Raw genomic sequence first — 20,565 nt, 5'->3', positions numbered from 1 at the left:
GGGCTGCTGCAGGGGAGGGATGGTTTGGGATGAAAGTGGGAGTCACTTGGGTGATGGTGGACAGAGGTGATGGTCAGGAGGGGTGGTCTGCCTGGGGTGAGGTTGGGCTCTGCTGGATTTGAGACAGGGGTTAGCCAGGGAACAGAAGAGTGGATGAGACCAGCTTTCTCCAGGGCCTCCCTGATGCCTGTTAGTGTAGTGACCCCTTCATGTCACTCGTGTGAAGCCATCCCAAAGTCCTGCTCATTCCTTGCCTCCTTGCTCTGAGCCACCCAAATCCTGATGACTCTCCCAGCATCCCAGTTGGTCATTCGGGATTACCTGCCAGCAGCTCCTTGTCCCCCTCTCTCATGTGATGCCTTGCCGGCTCCATTCATCCCAGCCCTGCAGCAGCCCCACTTCACCCCACCTCTCGTCCTCACAACATTTCACTGACTTCTCCCACCCAGCCCTGCTTTGGCAAACAACCTTGCCAAAGCAGCCTGGGCTTAAAAGAATAACCCAAACTTTTTATTTACAAAATCAAAAGCTTGTTGTCAAGATTTTGGTGGCAAGTAGAAACAGGCACAAGGAAGAGGGGTAGACAGTATTCTTTGGACCACTGGCCAAATGCTTTGCAGCTTTTGCTCTGGAAGTTGCTGGCTGAGGCTAAATCCCTCCAACAACACCTCACCTGCTATTACCACTTTATCTGAAGTCATAAACACAGCCAGTGAAGAAATTATTTCCAGCACCTTAAAAAGGACACACTTCCATAATTCACATGGCAGTCGCTGTTGCCAGCAGCAGATTTTGGGTAGAATGCAGAGTTTCAGACCTTTCCTGCTGAAGCATCTCCTTCAGTTGCCGCCTTTGTCAGGATATTAGGTTGGCTGCATAAGCGATCTTATCTTGTATGGTAATTTTTGTCTCGTGTTTCAAAATAAGATCATTTCCTTGCTGGTGCTTTATGGAGGTTGAGTTACTGCTAGCAGTATTCACAACACTTTGCTCTTGTTAATCATCGCCTGCCTTTGAATATTAGTACTTAAAATGAGATAATTAATGCTGCATGTTTCTGGACCATGTTTTGCATGAGCATCTCCCAGACTTTACCAGCTGGAAAGGTTTTCATTTCTACCATGACACGCTGCCAGGGATGGACCACCGGTCCAGTGCTGCGTGGTGGTACATCCTGGTTGCCCCGTGCAGCGCTGTGGCTGCGCACACGCGCTCAGAGCTCACACAAACATGGACATTGACATCACCCGTATTTGTAGAAGTGCCTCATTGGCTGGTGCTGTCTCACATTCCTGGCAGGGAGAGGCACTGGGGCGGCTCGCCACGGTTTACTCCTTTCTCAGAATTCGTGAGGAGACTCGGTGAGGGCGAAGCTTGGAGGTACACCTCTCTCATCGTGTCATCTATTTACAATGCACATGCCTTGTGTGCCTGTGTGAGACAGCCAGGGCTTTTTTTTTTTCCCCGTCCTAGTTCTTCCTTCTGGCTGTGGTGAGATGGAAAGGTGGGATGCTCTCATCTCTGCCAGTGAGAAGGTTTTCTGTATCTGAGGCTGGCTTGGAAATTCTTTAGGTGACATCACACCATTTCTGTGCAGACTCATTGTTTGTCATGGAAAAGCCATTCATCCATACACAACTTCCTTCCTCACCAGACTCCCGGAGATAAACTTTCCATTCTGTCTATTCCCTATAGAAACAGACCCAAAACATGTATGCGTGGCTACACACACATACACCTCGCCATCCCTCCGTCATGCTCGGGGCTGTGGGAGGAGGAAAAGGGAGGATACAGAAGATGTGAATAAAGTCACCCTGTTTTCTTCAGACATGGATCCTGCTGTGCCCAAGCAGTAAAACTTCCCTCCCGACAAGGTTCTCGGTCAAACAAGGCTTTTTTGTCCTGAGGCTAATTCTGGCACTCAAAGCCCCACATCTGCCTGCCAGGTGAGATGGCCCACCAGCTGCAGGTACAGCACATCTGGATGGGGGAGGAAGCGAAGCGTGCTGCAAACAAACACAGCAAGTCCACCGTGGCGGGCGCAAGGAATTCGATAAAAAATATACTTCAGCGGTCTGAGCTGCTGAGTCTGGTGATTCATGTCTCGGGCACTGCTCGTGAGGCAAAGTGAAAGGCTGGGTCTTGGACCACATACGCCGCAGCCGCAACCTGGGAGTTGCTGGAGGGGACCCACGTGTTCAGCCTTGCGTTTGGGGACCCCCCGCCGCAGGGTCGGGGGGATGCTGGGCCCGGCAAGGAGGCTGCGTGGGAGAGAAGGGGGGGCATTTGTTGGTGGCGGAGAGGTGGGGACCATGTGGCACGGGCTAGGTGGGACGCCGTGCAGAGCTGGAGGCAGCAACAGCGGTGCCGATGGTGCGGTTAGGTGGCTGTTTCCCCGCGGCTTGAGGGAGGCAGGGTGCGAGGAGAAGCGTTTGTTGGCAAGTACCCACTCGGGCCCGGGATGCCTGCGTTTGCTTTCTGCTGGTGTCTGGGGGGGAGAGGGCCGTGGAGCCGCCAGATTGCCCCTGTCTTTGAGGTTCCCCGTAGGTCGAAGCGGGAAGGGAGAGGGATGTTTGGACAAGAGGAGCCTTTGAAGCTTCTCTCCTGTCCTCCTCCCCTGCCCATAAAGCCATTAGGCTCTGGTGCCAGCCCTATCTGCGCTTGTCGCCGGCAGCCGAGCCGTGCCTCGCAGACCCCCCGCCCGGGGCGCGGGGCCGTGGCGTGGGGCCCTTCTGGAGGCCGTTTTGGGGAGGGGGCAGCTCATTTCCGAGCCGATCCTGCATTACAAAGGCAGCGGGGCCAGCGCTGCGCTTTGATGTGTCCCGCCGACTCCCCGCACACCTGCGCCCGCCACGCCACGCCACGGCCCCGCGGGGCACCGGCGCCTCCCGACGCCCCTCAGGGCCGGGCCAGCCCCACACGTCTGCTCACCGGGAGGGTCTGTCGGTGGCAGCGGAGCCCCGGCAGCGCGGCCCCTGCCCCGGGGCCGAGGGCGGGAGGGAAGGAGGGCGGGAGGCAGGGAGGCAGGGCCGCCGCCGTAGCCCCCGGGAGGCGGCGGCCGGGGGAGGGTCCTGCGGGGGGCGGCGGGGGGCGGCGGGGCGGGCTGGGAGGGGGCGGCGGCCGCCGCTGCCGCCGCCGGGCTATGCTGGCCGCGCCCCCACCGCACGCAGGCCCCGCTCCAGGGCTTCACCTCCGCGCTTCTCCGCAGGGCGCCCCGTCCCGGCGGCCGGCTCTGCGGGGGCTGCCCCACCGCCGCCACCGCCCGCAGCCCACCATGACCGGGCCGAGGCTGGCCCTCGCCGCCGCGCTCCTCTGCAGCTGCACCTCGCCGGTGGCCGACGCCAACTCCTGGTGGTGAGTGAGGGCGCGGGGGAGGCGGCGGAGCCTTTGTCCGCCGCTGCCGCCGCCGGGGACCGGGGACCGTCCGGGGGCGGAGCGGTACCGGGAGCGGGAGCCCTGCGCTCCCCGCGGGAACTTCCCTGCCCGGGCTCCTTTGGCAGCAGCTCGCTTCTTTCCAGGCTCCCCCCTCCCGCTGTCCCTGCCCAGTTTCTTGGGACGTGGGACGCGGGACGCAGCCCCTCTCCTCCAGGCGTTTCTGGGCTCCTTTTGTACGGGCTCGCTGAAATCCCGTCCGGGCACTAGGATGTGGGGAAGGCGTAAAGAGAGGATGGGTAGGGTTTCCTACCCACTGCCAAAAGTCCCGGGAGCAGCCGCGGAGCCCCCTTTCCCCTAAAGAGCGGAAAATAGCCTGGCTTGAAGGCAGGCATCGCTGGCTGGTGGGCTGTAAAAAAGCAACTCACTTTCTTCTTTTGCAGAGAAAGTGCTGAGCTTTCCCTCTGCCCCCTCCCCATCCCGGGTGTTCTCTGTGTTTAAACTCAGGTTACAAACGAGCTGTGTTTCTCCCGCTAGAGCCCTGGAAAAGCCTCGCATCTGGCAGAGCCGTAGAGGGAGGCAGCTGACATGAGAAATGCGCCCAGGCTTTGGGAGCGGGGCTGGGCTGGCGGGGAAAGGTGCCGGACATTTCGGGAAGGGGGCCTCTCCCTCCAAACTCCCTTTGGATGTTTTTCTCATCGTAGGTCTTTGGCCATGAACCCCATCCAGAGACCTGAGATGTACATCATCGGCGCTCAGCCGGTGTGCAGCCAGCTGCCGGGGCTCTCCCCTGGGCAGCGCAAGCTCTGCCAGCTCTACCAGGAGCACATGGTGTTCATCGGGGAAGGGGCCCGCAGTGCCATCAAGGAGTGCCAGTACCAGTTTCGGCAGCGGCGGTGGAACTGCAGCACGGTGGACAACACCTCCGTCTTTGGGCGGGTCATGAAAATAGGTAAGGGCACCCAGTACGGGGCAGGTGCTGGGCACAGGCCAGCTGTCCCTGTGCAGCTTTCTCCCTTTCTTCAAATGCATGTGCGGGATGATGAGCCCCATTAGCAGTGCTCCTAAAGCTGCCTTTAACGAGCATTTCCATCCCTTGGTGTGCTGGTGCTGCCTGGGCCTAAGCGGGTGGCAACAGTGCACCTGAGCCGCAGCAGGAGCTAGCTGGGGCAGCAGGGGGTCGGGCCGGGGCTGGGGGGGGACACACGACTTTCATTTTGGGGCACGGGAAGGTCAGGAAGAAGGGGGCTGCTTTTGTTTTGTGTGCACGTTTAAAGGTAGGGAGGGAAGAAGCTGGAGCCAGGAACAATGGACCCCCGTTATCATTCCCAGCATCTGGAGTGCCCTCAGACAGGGAATGCAGCCCTGAGATGTGGGAAATATGGACTCCCCTGGCATGGGATCTCCCCCGGCCTCCCTCTTCTGCCACTTTCTGTGTAAACCTAAGAGATTTTTATAATTCCTGCCCTGCTGGCTGTAAGGGGCACATTGGCAGGCCATTGCTGCACTTGAATTGAGGTGTGACCGAGCTACATTGTCCCAGCTCCTTTTGAAATGCAATCATTTGATGGCAAGAAACTGAGAAATCCGGGCTTGGTTTGATGTGTCCGACAGCAGGACAATAAAGAGAAGGTGTTAAAACAGCCGCTTACACGCATAGGCACACACGCTCTCTCTTGCCAACCCCTGGTTTTGTTTCTTACCCACAAAGCGCATCGTTTATACTGAAGAATCCAGAACCAGCACTATTTCTCAGTTGTAAGGTCAGGGAAAACACTTTAGCAAGGGATGGAAAAAGACCTCCAGCTCCTGCACCCCCAGCTGCCCCCAGAATTGTTTGCACCTTTTTGGCTGCACTCTCAAAAAAACCCACATAGGCAGCAGGACACCAAGAGATGCATCTTTAATACCTCTGGGGCGTCAAGGCGATAGGGCACCAGGGTAGCCATGTCCCGTGATCCTTTCCATTTGATCCTGAAATTCTTATGTGTCATCCTGGAGAATTATAGGGACTTCATGCGTTACTCAACCTTTCAGAATCCCTAATTCAGCCCACCGGAGCCATTCTAATGCCTCCCTTTCTGCCCTGCTCATACTCCAACAAACTCTTGCTTCCCTGGGGTACTCCCCTGGGAAATGCTGTTTCCTGAAACATACTTTCAGCTCCTGACACACATCCAAGGCATACGCGCATCCTTTATCTCTTGCTTTCTGATAGCAAGGGTGGTAGCCCGATGAGGCTGCATGAAATTGCAGATTGTTAAAACTTGTGCTTCAGGGTATGAAAAAATGAAACTTCAGCCACTAAAGGGAAAGGACAGAAAATAACACCTCTAGCTCTCCCTTCTGGTGTCCCTCCCTCACATGTAACTTATCCCAAAGAACAAGGTAAATTTCAGATGCCCAAGAGGTCCTAGTGACTCCACAAGGACACAAGAAAATAGGAATTTGCCCTTCTGGAGCAAACTTCTTCCTGTTTAGTACCTTCCTGCAGCCCCAGGTTGGGCCAGTGGGTGAGTCCACACATGGAGAAAAGAAAGAAGGGTGAACTAAGAGAAAGCAAAGATCAGAGGTGAAGGATGAAAAGCAGTCAGGAAGGATCAGAGGGTGTACGGGATGAAGGGACTAGAGTGGGTAGTAGAAGAGGGAAGGCTTGTCCTCTCTAAAATGAATTTGTTCCTGTTAGTTTAATTTGGGAGTAGATTTGGGTTTTGATGAGGAATGAGATGGTGTGGGTATGTGATGGGTATGTCCAGTAGTCCCACTGCTGCTGTTTGGTTAGGACTACTGTTGTACCTCCAGTAGGAATCTGCTAATGGTTGTGTCTGCGAGGTGACTGCCTGCGGCTGCCCGCTGTTTAAAACACTATCCTAACAAACAGTTTTGAACCTGGCTTCTTTAGATTCTCTGGTCAGTTAGAGCATGTTCAGATGTTTGAACTCCAGCACAAGACAGCACAGAAGAGGAACAAGAAAAATGTCACCAAAGATGGTTACAGGGTCTGTGATGATTCATCACTGTTGCCTTTGTCATCACTGATAAGCTGCTCTGGAGGGGGACGCTGCCTCTTTTTTCTCTTAGGTCCACCTGCTTTTACTTTTTCTTACTTTGTAATGAGGCATTGCTCATAATTTCAGCAAATCTATTTCCCACGCTGGGGAAGAAAACAAAGTCTTGCAATCTCTCAGGTTGCGTCGACTACAAAGTCATTCTTCCCTGGATTCATGCTGTGTGCCTGTCTCCTGTTTTCAACCTCTGAGCCCCAGTTCTGGACCACAGCCCTTTTTCTGTACTCTGTGCCAATGGCACAAGAAAGGTCTGGAGACCAGAGTATCTGCAAGAAAGAGTGCAGAGGCGTGCCAGAATGTTGCGGGGGGGTGGGAGATAAGAGGGACTCAGAAGGTGTATAGTGTGCCAACAGCCCTCGGCTGCTGACCCACTGATGCAGGCATGGCATATATTATATGATTTCTTGAGCTGCTCTAGATTCTGAGAGGGGAGGAGAACCAGCCCTGGCCAAGTCCAAAGCCTGGGAGATCCTTGGGAGAGTGTTCACTCAGAAACCTGGAAGATTTGTTTCCTTTCCCCCTCACAGAACGTGGCTGAGCTTGAAAATGGGAGACCTGCTCAGCCTGTGTTTAATCATTACACCTTCATTTTGTGCATTTTGTAGAGGCGGGGTAGTCCAATGATACAAAGCTTTTGTAGAGGCATCCATAGCACTGAAGCAGTCAGCTTTTTAGAGTTTTTTTTTTCCTAGTGTTTGTGTTGTCATGAAAATTGCTCTTACCTTTTAAATGTGGTTTATTCAATAATGAAATCTGGTAGCGTACCAAATTACCCTTCTGAAGTTGCTTCTTGTCCTGTTAATACAGATTTTAGACTTCACGTGTGTGTGTGTGTATATAGCTCTGTTTGTTATATACAGACACATTCCTTACTTTTACATTTATGAGGGAGAGGATAGAGCACCCAGAAAGGTCGTATTAGAATTTCCTCAGGGGAGGAGAGAATATATCTCCTTCAGTGCAATCTTAAAGACAAGGCTGGGGTTTCCAGGTTAGTCCAGTCTGTTTCTGGAGCCAAAGATCTTATCTCTTCTGCCTTTTCAAATGCAAAAAAGGAGAAAAAAAAAGACATAGAAGAAAGGGAACAAAGAGAATTATTTTCCCTCGTTTTTATTTGAGATTGGCAAACTTTAGGGACATGTTTTTTTAAAAAAACTCAGTTGAAACAAACTTTTTCATCAAAAAAGTTGGAGTCACACATTTTTATCATCTTTGTGTCAGTCTCCACGCTGGGGTCTATTCTTCTCTCATTCCCTTCTCGAGCAGCTCCAGGAAAGCACGCCGTGGGGACCCGCACCTCGCCTGGGTACCTTTGCCGCCGCCCCCGAAAGCCGCCGCAGCCCGGGGCTCCCGGTCCCCGTGGCCGGCGGGCACAGGAGGGCAGCAGAGCTCCGCGGAGCTCCACGCTGGCGGGCAGAGCCTCCCGGGGACCGCGGCCCCGGGCACTGTCCCCCGGGCCTGGCCAGGGCACGGCAGCCCGGGGTGACACCGGCCCCCTGCTCGGGAGAGCTGGGCGGAGTGGGGATTACAGCCCGACCATCCCTGTTACCTCTGTTCACGTTTGCACAAAATTGGGGAGTAACACCCTGGTCCGTTTAGATGGTGGTGTGGAACCAGAGTGAATTTTGAGGCGATGAGCAAAACCCCAAATACCTCTCCAAGGCTGGAAGGCGTGGTAGGAGAGCAGAGAAAACTAGAACGTATAAGCCCACAATTGCCAGCCCACAAATTTGCGTTGTGTTAGCGCAGGGTTTCACAGACACATGCAATCCTGCCTCCCAAACCAAGCCGCAGGCTTCTAAACCTGCATCTAGCAAGCACCGTGGTTTGTTCTGCTTTGTGGGCAGCGAGGGAAAAAAAAAACCACCCACCCACCGTGACTGGCTTCAGCCTCTCCCACCACCATCCTCGGCAGCCTAAAGAACTCATGCAGATCAGGGGGCTGCACACTGACTTGTCGTGCTGCTACATTTGAAACTTGGCAGTGGTTAAAACACGGTCGGTAAAAACGCAAATCTGGTCTGTGCTTCCAGTACAGGGATCTCCATCAAGCTGTAAGGATGCTAAGCACCTGGAGCCATGCAGGCTCTGTTGCACAAGCTGAAACACTGGGGGGTCCTTTCCTTGTAAGGCCCTCCCTTCTGTATTGCATGTCCTACAGCATTTAATCAGCCTTGTGCTGTACTCCAGAGCAGAAGCCCTTCGTATACAACTCTCATTTAGGGACAGGGGAAAAAAAAAATCACAAGTTGTTCTGCAAGGTGGATGCCATTCACAGCCTTGCCTTTGTCTTGGGTCATTACCGCTAAGCTGGTGATAAGCTGCTATTAATTACAGATTGTCAGCACATGCAAATTGGAACAAGAGCATACCAAAAGCATCAGCTCAGTCCCACTGAGGGAGCTGGCACAGAGAGCTCCCGTGGGTTGGTGGCAAACTCTTCTTGGAGGATCTGCCCTCTGAAGTCATTCAAATTTGCTTGAGAGCATTAGAGGGTCACCTCTTGCTGGGGTTCGGTGTAAGTAGCTCTTCACTCTCAGATTGCTTATTCCAGTGAAGCTTTGGCAGTTGTTCTCTTTATCACCTGAAAGTTTGGCGATCACCAAATGACTCTGAAGGTGTTTAGCTATTTATTACACCGTGTGGTGAGAGTGCAGGTGTGGATTGCCTCCTTCTCCTCATCCCCCTCTCCTCCCCTCCTTCAGACCCACAGCACTCCCTGGTGCAGCGTGCTTGGCCTCATGCAGTGTTCTGGCTGCGTTGGTGCCCCGGTCAAATTGGGGCTGAATCATTGCCAGGAATACATAGCTGGAGACCCGCTCCAGCTGCTTGGCTCAGACTCTGAGCTGTATGGAGCATACACTCCAAGCAGGGCAGTCTCTAGTAAACCGGCTAATGGAAAGTCTTTTCATTTATTACTGTCTACATGGGAAAGTTTTACTTGTTCCAGCACTGCAGTTCTGTAGGCGTTGGGAGAGCCTCTGCCTTGATGCTTTAGTGAAAAAATGGGTTTCCTTCAGTTTGTCTCAAAACAATTCTCAGCTGACCTTATGTAAACCAAAATAAGGTTGATGAACTGAGTGCTTGTCCCAATTAAATGAAAACCATTCCAGACTGATATCTGGCTTAACCAGAATGCTCCTTTTGCACAGACACAACCTTGTTAGTTGTTCTCAATAATTATTGGCAAATTCAGTGTCTGAGGCAGCAGTTTTATTTTCAGCAAGTGAATAACTCTCTTGCTGCTTGAGAGTTTCCTCTGGGTTAAAATGAGAGGATACTGAAGGGTTGATCATAGAGGAAGGAGGCTGAGCACTCCCTGCCTATGGTGTTGCTGGTTTTTTTGGGCAAGGCCTGGAGTTTCCAGGCCTCTTAAAGGGTCAAACATAAGTATAATAAAAGTAATAACCCTTGAGGAGCAACATGTACAAATTCATGAATAACATGCTCTTTCCAAGAATATTGCTCCAGGCGACACCAGGAACCTCAGTCCCTTCCCTGGTGTGTGTCAGAAAATCTGATTTGGGTTTGATCCTGGTCACACAGAAGCTGCCAGCTCTGGACAGTCAATTGACTGGAGCTGTTACTGTGAAATGAAAACAAAACCAGGATGCGAGCATGTATTATGACAGTTTTGGGGTGGTGGCCTTGTGCTTCACCACCCCATTCATTTGTTCCAGTTAGTTCTGTGCACCTTCTCCAAGCGTACCATGTCCTACTGTCCGGAGCCTGTTTGCTTGCTCTTTGCTGTGCATGGCATTTGTTAAATGATATCTGTCTCTCGTTAATTTGCTTCTCGTGTCTCTCTTGCAGGGAGCCGAGAGACTGCTTTCACCTATGCCGTCAGTGCTGCCGGGGTGGTGAACGCGATCAGCCGGGCTTGCCGTGAAGGAGAGCTCTCCAGCTGCGGCTGCAGCCGGACCGCCCGGCCCAAGGACTTGCCCCGAGACTGGCTGTGGGGTGGCTGCGGGGATAACGTGGAGTATGGATATCGTTTTGCCAAGGAGTTTGTGGATGCCAAGGAGAGGGAGAAGAACTACGTGAGAGGTTCAGAGGAGCAGGCTCGAATGCTGATGAACTTGCAGAACAACGAGGCTGGTCGCAGGGTAAGATGAACGCTGACCCTTTCTTCTTTGTCAGAGGCAGATTCAGAAGGCTTGAGATAGCTAGATACCAAACTTGGAGGTTTGATAAGGGATAGTCCAATGATGCCCCAGTAATGGTGTATGGTCATGTTTTCTTCATTTTTGTGAATATTACAGACCATATTAACAATATTATATACCAGTTTTAATGGCAGGCTTCCGTTGCCAGCGAAAGCCAGTGAGTTTTTGGGTCTGTTGAGATGCTGTATGGCACACATGTGCAGACTTGTAGGCCCTTTCCAAATAAACTAGCTGCTGTCATGGCCCACTTTCAAGATTTACGTCTCAGACCCTGGCTCCCCAGAGCTGCCAGATTGACAGGCTGATGGTGAAAAGAAGAATCTGTTGGCATGTGGAGTTCTCTTCTACTGCCATCATTCAAATTTTGGGGAATATAAGGCCAGAAGCAAACACTGAATCAGGCCACCTGACTATCTCTGAAACTTATGCCTTGCTTAGTTACCTTGGTATTAGGCAAAATAACTTGCATCCTGGTGACAGACATTTTATGTGAAGATACACAGTTTTAATCTGGAGATCCCTAGGGATGGAGAATCAATCGCTTCCCTTTGTAGTATGCTGCCATCATTAATCACCCTGTTTCAACACTCCACCTCATTATCATTTTAATTTATCTGGCATCAGCTTCCAATCAGTTCTTTTTCTGACTTTTACAGCTAGATCCAAAAGCCTCTTAGTAATCAGAATTTGAATTTCCTCTGCGTAGAAGTATTCATCTGCTGTAATTTATTCACCACTCTTTCTTGACAAACTAGATTGAGCACTGAAGACTCTCACTTTCAGATGTTCTCATCAGCCATCAAATAATTTTCATGTCACTTTAGCGTACCCTTTCCAGTTTTCCCATATTCTTTAAGAAACTGGATACCAAAATGACATGCTGGGTTCTGGTATTGGTCTCACTGATGCTGTAAACCTAGGTGAAGTTTCCCCCTTTGTATGTGTTCAGTGTATGCACATTTGCTTTTTACACAATTTCTCTGCCTGGAAGACGTAGCATCTTTCATATGCGGTACAACTGTGTAATCCTGCCTCTTTCCAAATGTAGAACAGGAATACTTACATGAATATTTGTGACGTTTCCACAAGGTGTTTAAAATTATCATTCTTCCCTAGTAGTGAGCTTTTCTAAGGTCAATTTTATTTCTAATGCATATTTAAAAAATCCTATTAAGTGTACTTAGCCTTGCTCTTTTGCACATTCTTAACCAATATCCTTAGTTTCTTTATCAATTTTCTGCCCTTTCTTCTAATTGTTAATGAATTAATCTTTCCCATTCCCATTTATGCCTGTCTTTTCTGCATGTAAGTTCAGTTTCATTTTGCCAGCAAAGATGATTTGCCTTTTTTTTTTTTTTTGATTGTGAAATCAATGTGTCAGGTTGAAGTGTTCCAAATGCTTCTTATGCAAAATCAAATTGGGGTAAATTTGCAGTAGGTGGACTTCAAAGCTGTAGAACTGAGTGGGTTTTAGTTTGCGAGTGGGTTTTCGTCTGGGGTTAGGGTTTTTTTGGCTTAGAAGAACAGAGGGTCTGCATTTGCTTAGAAATGGGGGGGGGGCATTCCTCCCCAGAGTAGTAGTCTGACAGTGACATTCTTCCCTGCATTATTTGCTTTGAACATCTTACATGTCTGGAGTCATGAACTTGGATTACTACAAATAAATACCATGCCTAAAAATAAGGAGTGAATATGTTATGAGACTTTTTAACAGGCAGTCCTATTGCCTTGAGGGATCCAGAGACAGAATATGGCCAATACTTTGAGGCGCCAGTTGAACTGTAGTAACATCTGTATTAGAAGATCAAGTGAGAAGATACTTGCTCTACAGAATGGGTAAAACACTGCCCTGTCTTGTTATTCTTGTTATATGGGCAAGAATCTCACCGAGCTATGATTTCAGATGATGATGTGGTTTTAGATGGAAGAAAGCTTTGTCTTGCTTTAAGGTCAGAGCTAAGGACAGAGCTAAGAACAGTTACGTCCTGCCTTTACTACAGGCAAGAAGGTTGTTCAAATTGTGCTTGCAATGCTGCAGTTCCCATGCCTCTTTGAGATCCATAGACGAATTCTCAAGGCGATTCCTGTGTCTCCAGTTAACACAAGGACATGGGCAAAAGCTTTGCAAAGGGACCAGCAATAGACAGTGTTATTTGAAGCTTGTTTTTTGTAGACCCAGTAGAACAGATGGCCATAGAAAATAACCTTAGTTTAAACAAACGCAAGTCATTTTAGATTAAATTAAATGGAAGTATAAACCAGTGTGTAATTAACCTTGTGTATTTCAAAGAACAAACTCTGATAAACTAAGGGAGCAGGTTAGTAAACTCAGCCGAGGAACTTGATGTGGAGGAGGTCTGGAACTTTTTCAAGTCAAAGATGCTAAAGCCATTACAATTCTGCAGGCCAAGCAAGAGGAAAAAGCTTGTAGGAAAAATATCCAGACTTCACTGAATAACTACCGCAGAGAAGCTGTTAGGAATAGACCAAGAGCCTACTAAGAATGGAAAAAAGAACTGATAGTAAATAAATAACGAAAAGGTCTGTCTTAGAGGTCAAGAAGTGTAAAGATGAAGTGAGAAGAGTAAAAATCACGCTGAGTCAGACCTTGCAAAGGGTAGTAAAATAAGCAGCGAAAGTTTTTTTAACTTTGCAGATTGGAGGAGGTTGGAAGAAAGGAGATTGCTAGTCGATGAGGATGGGGCAGAGTCTAAATACAAAGTCATTTTCATCCCCATAGTAAGCGAGTGCTTTACCTGGGGCTTCAAGTGGAATGGGGGGCAGTGCTCATGTGGAGGGGTGCTGTGTGTCTGCTGCACTATGGAGATGTCTTTTTCTGCCCTCAGCATTCTGCCTAGGGGAATAAGTGCTCATAGTGTAAATTTTTAAAACCCTCTGGGAGTGTGCTTTTTGGGGGAAGCCAGGCAGGGTGCCCTGGGGCAAGCAGAGTCTATCACAGTAGGCAGTGGCTGATGGTGCTGGCATCCTGGAAGGCATGAGGAGGCAGCTGTTGTGTTCAGACAGGTAGAGGAAGAGGAGCTGAGCAGCAAGCACTGAAGTTCAGGGCCAGCAGACCTGAGGTGGGTGGGATGGTGCAGAGGGCTGCTGATGGAGGGTAGTTTAGGATTGGATTGCATGACTCAGATGGGAGTCAAGTGGCAGCAAAGGGCTGGAAGAACAGAGGGTTCCGGAGTAAATGAGAGTGAGGCTTTTGGGGTGGATTGAATGGATGAGGATTTGGGGGTAGTGAGGAATGGAGGTGCTGGGATTGGGAAAGGGGATTAATATGCAAGTATCTGGATGGAGATGAGACCTGGGGTGGCTCTGAGATGGCATTGCTACAGATTCCAGGGTTGCCTGGTCAGGATGGTATTTGACCAGTACAGGGCAGCCTTTCCTCTTGGGTTTTAGAAATATATTAGCATGGGAGCAAAGGGGAAAGGCTGCAAATGGAGATTATCACAACCAAGGTGGAAGCGTAAGCTCTGAAATCAGAAGGAGTGCCGGCTTTCTTTCTTCGCATTCTGAAGGAGCTGGCACCTGGTAGCACCAGCAGTGTGACCTTGGCAGTGTTTACAGGAGGACCTGGGGGAAAAGATATCTCAGAAAAAGAGACAAAATGGGAAATAATTTGAGAAGAATTTCTCAAAGATTGATCACACAATCATTTAGAACATCACTGATTTCCTAAAAAGCAAAATAGATCTGATAGGTCTCATTTATCTGAACTTCTGTGAGACTTTTAATGTATTTCTAACATGGGAAACACTTGGTTAAATTGGGAAAGATAAGGAAAAACGCAGCACCTATGAGGTGAACAAGAAAGTAGTTCAAGGAAAGATGTCAGTTGTGTGAAAGGATGTATGTTGATCTTGACAGAGCTTTATCAGCAGAGTTCTTCAAGGACCTGCCTCAACACAAGAATTAGGAATGGGCTGGAGAAATTTGCTGATGATACAAAGGTGGCAGTTATTAGGAATACAGAGGAGAATCTGAGTTTTGTACAGCAGCTAATGACATCCAATAAAACTACATTAAGACCATTATTTGAGGTCTTGTATGAAAAACCTTTTAGCCATTACAAAACGAGTAGAAAAGAATTGGGTGCAGCAGTCAGCTGCCGATGACTGCAGATGTAATGTGGCTCGGAAGGTGGTAAATGTCCTATAATGTACCAGGGAAAGTCTTTTCATAAAACGTAAGGGAATACTAATGCCATTGTATTAAGCTCTCTTGAGGCCCCAGAATAGTGAATGTTCTCATATTCCCAAGCAAAATGACCTCAGACTAGAAAAGGCTTGTTACGGTTGACCCAAGGGATAGAAATCTTTTCTTTAAAAAGGCGGCTTGGATAGCTTGCCATGTTTAGCCTAGCAAAGTGAAAGTTGAGAGAGGATATGACTGTTGTCTGTGTTGGTGGGAGAAATAATAGGGGAGGAAAAGTACTTTTTACGCAAAAAGCCAATTTGGCACAATAGCAAATGGGCATAAAGTGAATACATTTAGGCTGGAAATTAGAAAAAGATACTTTATCATTGGAAGAGTGATCAGAATAATGGTGGCTGAAAACCTAATTGGTTTTAAAAGGGCACTCTATACATTTAAGGAAAATATTATTTGAAGCGGTGCCTACAACAGCAAGAGATCGTACTTAATAACCGAGGAGGTCCCGTCTAGTCCTGCATTCCTAAATGTTAAGTTTTTGCTTTTGAGATTCTGGTTTTGGAAGTAGGAAGGTGCATGTGTAACTCCATACTCCCAAAAGTTGGTGCTGAAAGAAAGGAGACACAGCAGTAAGTATCGCTAAGTGGCCATCAGGTGCCATGCCCCATACAGCCTTGCCCTGCTGTCCCAGCCAGTGTTTCAGTTGATGCCTTCTGATTTCTAGGCAGACTTTTGGCATGTCCCCTCACTCAGTTTCCTGTAAGTGAGAAAGTTCTCCTTGAACCCTGAGGAGCTCTGGTAGCAGGAGAGAAGATCGTCTCCACGTTCTCCATGGTTCTCAGAGGGAGCTGAGAGGGATGGGAGGGGACCAGAGGTTTTTTATCTTTCAGGCAGTCCTGACCCCATCACCCCTTCACTCCACATCAGAGTCCTTGTGATGGTGGCTCCTGGCTTTATTGCCCTTGTTTGTTTGTCTTTGGCTGTTATCTCAATATGTCCTTTCCTTCCATCTGTCTTTTTCTTCCAATTGGTCTCCATTATCCTCTCTTATTTCCCCCACCCTGTTCCTTATCTGTTGCCCTGTCTGGCAGACTGTGGCAGTCAGTCCTTCTGCCCTGTTTACCCAGTCAGCATATGGCAGGCCTCAGTCATCAGTCACTCAAGCCACTGCCAGAAGAGCCTGGAAGGGGGTCTGGCTAATTGACCACATAGGAATTCCCCATTAATTCTCTTCCTGTTCCCATTCTTGCAAAAAAAGAATTGGAAGAGAACTTGGGCTTATGGGAAGGGGCTTTAAAACATCAGAGGTGTTTTCAACCTGTTTAAGTGGCATGGCCATCGATCAGACCCTGCCCTCAGAACTGCATGTGGGGTCTGTTATTCTTTACCTTGACCTGAGCCCGGTCAGAGAGGAATTCTCCGATTTCCTCTGCTTTCTCCCGCATCTGGGCAGCAAAGGGGGAGAGTGGGAGGGCCATTTAGGAGCTGAATCTATGGTTACCTCCATGGGATGTTGATAGTGGGAGCTGCGGGGGGCTGAGTGGTGCCATGCTTACGTGTGATAACTGGTAGCATTCACATTCCCCAGCACAGCTACTACCCACATGGGCCAGATGTTTTGAGCATCAGTTGCTTAAAGCCAAGTCGGAGTGAACTCAGTCCCATGACATTAACTGAGAGGGATCGAGTTGCAGTGTTTTTCTAAAGGAACAAAGCCCAGGATTAGGAAGAATCATAATACTTTATAAAAACACATGCAAGGGCAAGGGAGGCACGAGTGGCCTGGGATTTGACAGAACCATAACCAGAAAGTGCTAACACAAGCTTATAACAAGCAGGCTGGCAATGCAGTGAGGATATAGTAAGTGTCTGGGGCTCGGGAAATTCAGCTGTAGCTCTGTCTGGTTATACTACAGCAGGAATCCTTAAGTAACGGTGTGGTTGGTCCGCTGCAGTTGTAGTTCGATCCAAGACAAGTGCTTAACTCGCAGCCTGTAGCTGTTACATTGTGCCGTGAGGGATTGCCTCAGTAAATTGAGCTCTGAGGAGCAGAACTAAAGCTTCTCTGTTTTAAGGACTCACTCCATTGACTTTCTTGGGAGCTGGATTGGCCTCCATGTGATTTAGTCATTAAGCCAAATTGAATCTTCACTAGCTGTCAAAAGCACTGGACGTTAGTTAGACGAGGAGCAACCAGTTGTTGTAAGAGAACTCTGACCTCTCGCTGTTGGTCCAGAATGTAGTCGTAGGCAGAAGGTTTTGCTTGCACTATGCTCAATTGCCTTAATCACCTACTCCTTGGCAAGTGAATGCAGAGAGCTGGGAAGCTTTCTTCTGTGTCAGTGAGTGAGGCAGAAAAGAAACCTCAGTATTTGGCTGCTTTCTTCAGCAGAAAACCTGGCTAGAAGACATATTGCCGTCTCCTTCAGAACATCCTAGTTTTTTCTCACATTCTTTGATCTCCCCCACCAGATATGGCTGGCAATGATTTTGCAGCTGGTGCCAAAAAGCTCAGCTTGGCATGTGGGATCTGGCAGAGGCACTGCCCTGCGAACGTGCGGGGTGCAGGATGGTCATGGGAGAGCAGATGTGAGCCTGATGGCGACAGCGTGAAAAGCAAGGGCTGGGGGGGTAAGCTGCTGTAACACACAGTAGCTCTGATGGCGTGGGGATGCCAGCTCTTCCACTTCACAAACTCTTGTCAGTGCCTGTACAAATTTGCAGTTTTGTACCTGTCTCTCAAATGAATGGAAAGAACAAACCCAACCTGCATTTCAGTTTATTTTCCTAGGTTTTGATCTTTGTTATTGTAGAATATTTTTCAATATTTCTCCTCACAGCTAGTGCAGGGAGGAGGAGGGTAACCACCGTTTTCCTTTATGCCCCATACTTGCTCTGCTGAGGGCTTAACACTCACTGGCCTGAATTTTCAAGACTATTTGCTAATTTTGATGCCGGATCTTCCGGGGTATGATGCATCTGCAGCCCCCGCAGACTCCTGTAAACGTAGCTGAAAGTATCTCGGAAAAGAGCACTGAAAGCTTGCGTTTGCTGTTTAAAAACCAGGCCCTTCTGCGTGGCGACGGTCCTGTCAGTGCAGGGAAATGTGTGGACACAAGATGGCGCAGGTTTGCAGTTAGGGCTTGCAAGTCGGCCCTGCTCTTCGAGGGGGCCGCCTGGTTAACACCTCGGGCAGGGGTGGGCTGCTCTGCTCCGGGGTGGAGGTGTTCATCTTTCTCACCACTGCCGCCACCCCTTGCTTGCTCCTCTCTGGAAAGCAACGCCTCCTCTGGAAGCTGCCCCTGAACAAGCTTCTCTCAGCAGAGGGAAAGGGTGTGGGTCTGTGGATTTATTTCAACAGGATGCAGATGGTTCCTGGTGCAGGTGGTAGGAAATGGGCAGGTTCCCAGGTGTTCCCTTTTCACAGCTCTGAAGGGAAAAACATGCAATGCCATGGTGGTCCGTGAGACTCGGGGAATTTCCAGAGCCCATGTGGGTGGGACTCTTTCTCTTCTTTCCTGCTCTTGATCCTGTTGTCAAGTGAGAGATCTGCCAGGGGAAAAGAAGCTGGGGTAGTCATGTTTCGAGGCAATGTGACCAGAAATAGAAATATTTAGGGAACAGGAATGCAGCAGTTGCAACGGGAGACTTTTGTCTCTTCTGAAGGGCGAAACAATAGAAATCAGGGGATAATCAAAGCAGTTATGAAAATGTGATGGATTCATTGTCATTAAGCCAGCTGCCAGTGCAGCAGGAATAAATGCAGCTTTGCCTGATTGCACTCCTTTTCCCGCAGGCTGTGTACAAGCTAGCGGACGTGGCCTGCAAGTGCCACGGTGTGTCGGGCTCCTGCAGCCTCAAGACCTGCTGGCTGCAGCTGGCTGACTTCCGCAAGGTGGGCGACCTGCTGAAGGAGAAGTACGACAGCGCCGCTGCCATGAGGATCAGCCGCAAGGGCAAGCTGGAGCTGGTGAACAACCGTTTCAACATGCCGACGCAAGAGGACCTGGTCTACGTTGACCCCAGCCCGGACTATTGCCTGCGCAATGAGACCACTGGCTCGCTGGGCACTCAGGGCCGACTGTGCAACAAGACCTCAGAGGGCATGGATGGGTGTGAGCTGATGTGCTGCGGACGGGGTTATGACCAGTTCAAGAGTGTCCAGGTGGAGCGTTGCCACTGCAAGTTCCATTGGTGCTGTTATGTCAAGTGTAAAAAGTGCACAGAGATCGTTGACCAGTACGTCTGTAAATGAAAAGAGCCACCAAAGCAACAAATCTATATTATATAAATCTATATAAATATATTTTATATTTGTATAAATAAACAGATGATGATAATAATTAAAGAAGCTTATTTAAGAGACATTTTCGTTTTGAAATTTCCCCCATCAGGCCGGCTGGTTTGCCATTCCTGCAGTTCTGCTGGGGAATTTGTCTTTGGGTGCATTTCCCTGTGGATGCGTCAGGGTGAAGAGGCTGAGGAGGTGTTGACAAAGTGAACTCCCCCCTGCACACAAGCACACACTCTTCCATTACAGAAACAAAGCCATTGAGAAGGAGAAGGGTGGCTTCTTTCTGCTCTGATCTGTAAATCTCAGCATTTTGCATAGTTATTGGACATCTGAAATTACAGCCAAACATGGGTGAGTCCTAGTTATCTGCGTTTCAAACCCTGCCACCCCACTAAACCCACTGGTGAATTTAGAACCAATTCTTGGCCCCTCTTAAAGGGCTTTGTCACATTGGAGGGAAGGTTAGCCAAGGCTCTTCTACAAGAATATGGCTTAAAATCCAGAGTCCTGTAAAGCACTCCTGGATGCTGCACAGCCCACAGTGTGGTGGAGGAAGGTTTACAACCTGCTGTTGTGAGGAAGGAAGGTGTGACCTGAGGCTGACCAGGGCACAGCCTGGGAGTTGCCCTGAAGCACCTAGCTCTTCTGCACCGCCTGGGCAAAGGGAAAATCTGTCCCACCCAGACTACGTGGCTCTGTGCATGAGGGAGATTTTGGATTTTTTTTCCTTTTAATCCCATGCTGAAACTTCATTTGTCAATATAGAGGAGAAGCTGCCGGTGCCCAGGGATGTTTGCAAAGGCAATGTACTCCATATTTTGTTAGTAGAAAGAAGCATTGCATACACACATGTGCACATGACTGCATAAGCACTCCTAATACCACTGCCGGTTTTCCTCTTTGAAGTGGATGCAGGTGGTCACCTTGTTCAGCTCTTAAATCCTCCTCACCACCATCCCAGATGTATAGTTTCTCTTTAACATTAAACACCCCTCAGTGACATTTCTTCCCCTGAGCTGCTTGTGTACATGTGTGGTTTTGTTTTATTCTTTTGGTGGGGTGTCTTTTATTTTGCTGCTCTGTATTTCAGAGTGCAGGAGCCATGCTATTCCCCTGCATAAACTAACCACAGCTACGTTTGCTCTCAGAATGTGGGCAGATTCACCGAAGGAAGTCTTTTCTGTGTTTTTCCTTGGTAATAAAAGAGTGTAATAAAATTGTACTAGGGCAGAAGGCATTACCAAAGTCTGCTAATCAGTCTTACCGTGTTGGAATTTTAGTAGAATCTAATTCATAAGGCAGCGAACAAATGCTGTTTCTAGCACAAGACATTTCCTGTGCCTCTCAGCATCTGCAGAGTTCATTTGCAGTCAGAACAATCGAGAGGATCCAGTCCTCAAAATATAAGGGTTTGCTAATATACATCTCCTTTGTTACTGACATTCCATGGGTGTGGGGTTTTTTAACTGTAAATTTTAAAATGCACAAAATATGCCAATAA

At 49.2% G+C, this 20,565-nt stretch overlaps 1 protein-coding gene across 3 annotated transcripts in view; it reads left to right on the top strand.

Annotated features, from left to right (window-relative positions):
- Positions 1 to 19,137, top strand: part of WNT5B (Wnt family member 5B) — a 72,484-nt gene extending 53,347 nt beyond the window's left edge. For 2 of the 3 annotated variants that reach the window (XM_075115824.1, XM_075115825.1), the window contains exons 2-5: positions 3,209 to 3,354; positions 4,077 to 4,324; positions 10,254 to 10,546; positions 18,567 to 19,137. In XM_075115824.1, the coding sequence (XP_074971925.1) occupies positions 3,209 to 3,354; positions 4,077 to 4,324; positions 10,254 to 10,546; positions 18,567 to 19,025 (1,146 nt within the window). In that variant the 3' untranslated portion in view covers positions 19,026 to 19,137. Of the gene's footprint in view, positions 1 to 2,772; positions 2,939 to 3,208; positions 3,355 to 4,076; positions 4,325 to 10,253; positions 10,547 to 18,566 lie in introns of those variants that run through there. The other variant, XM_075115816.1, reaches the window with a different exon arrangement.
- The last annotated feature ends 1,428 nt before the right edge of the window (positions 19,138 to 20,565 follow it).

Source organism: Phalacrocorax aristotelis, chromosome 1, assembly GCF_949628215.1.
Source record: "Phalacrocorax aristotelis chromosome 1, bGulAri2.1, whole genome shotgun sequence".
Lineage (NCBI taxonomy): Eukaryota > Metazoa > Chordata > Aves > Suliformes > Phalacrocoracidae > Phalacrocorax > Phalacrocorax aristotelis.
This window is presented reverse-complemented; position numbering and strand designations above follow the sequence as displayed.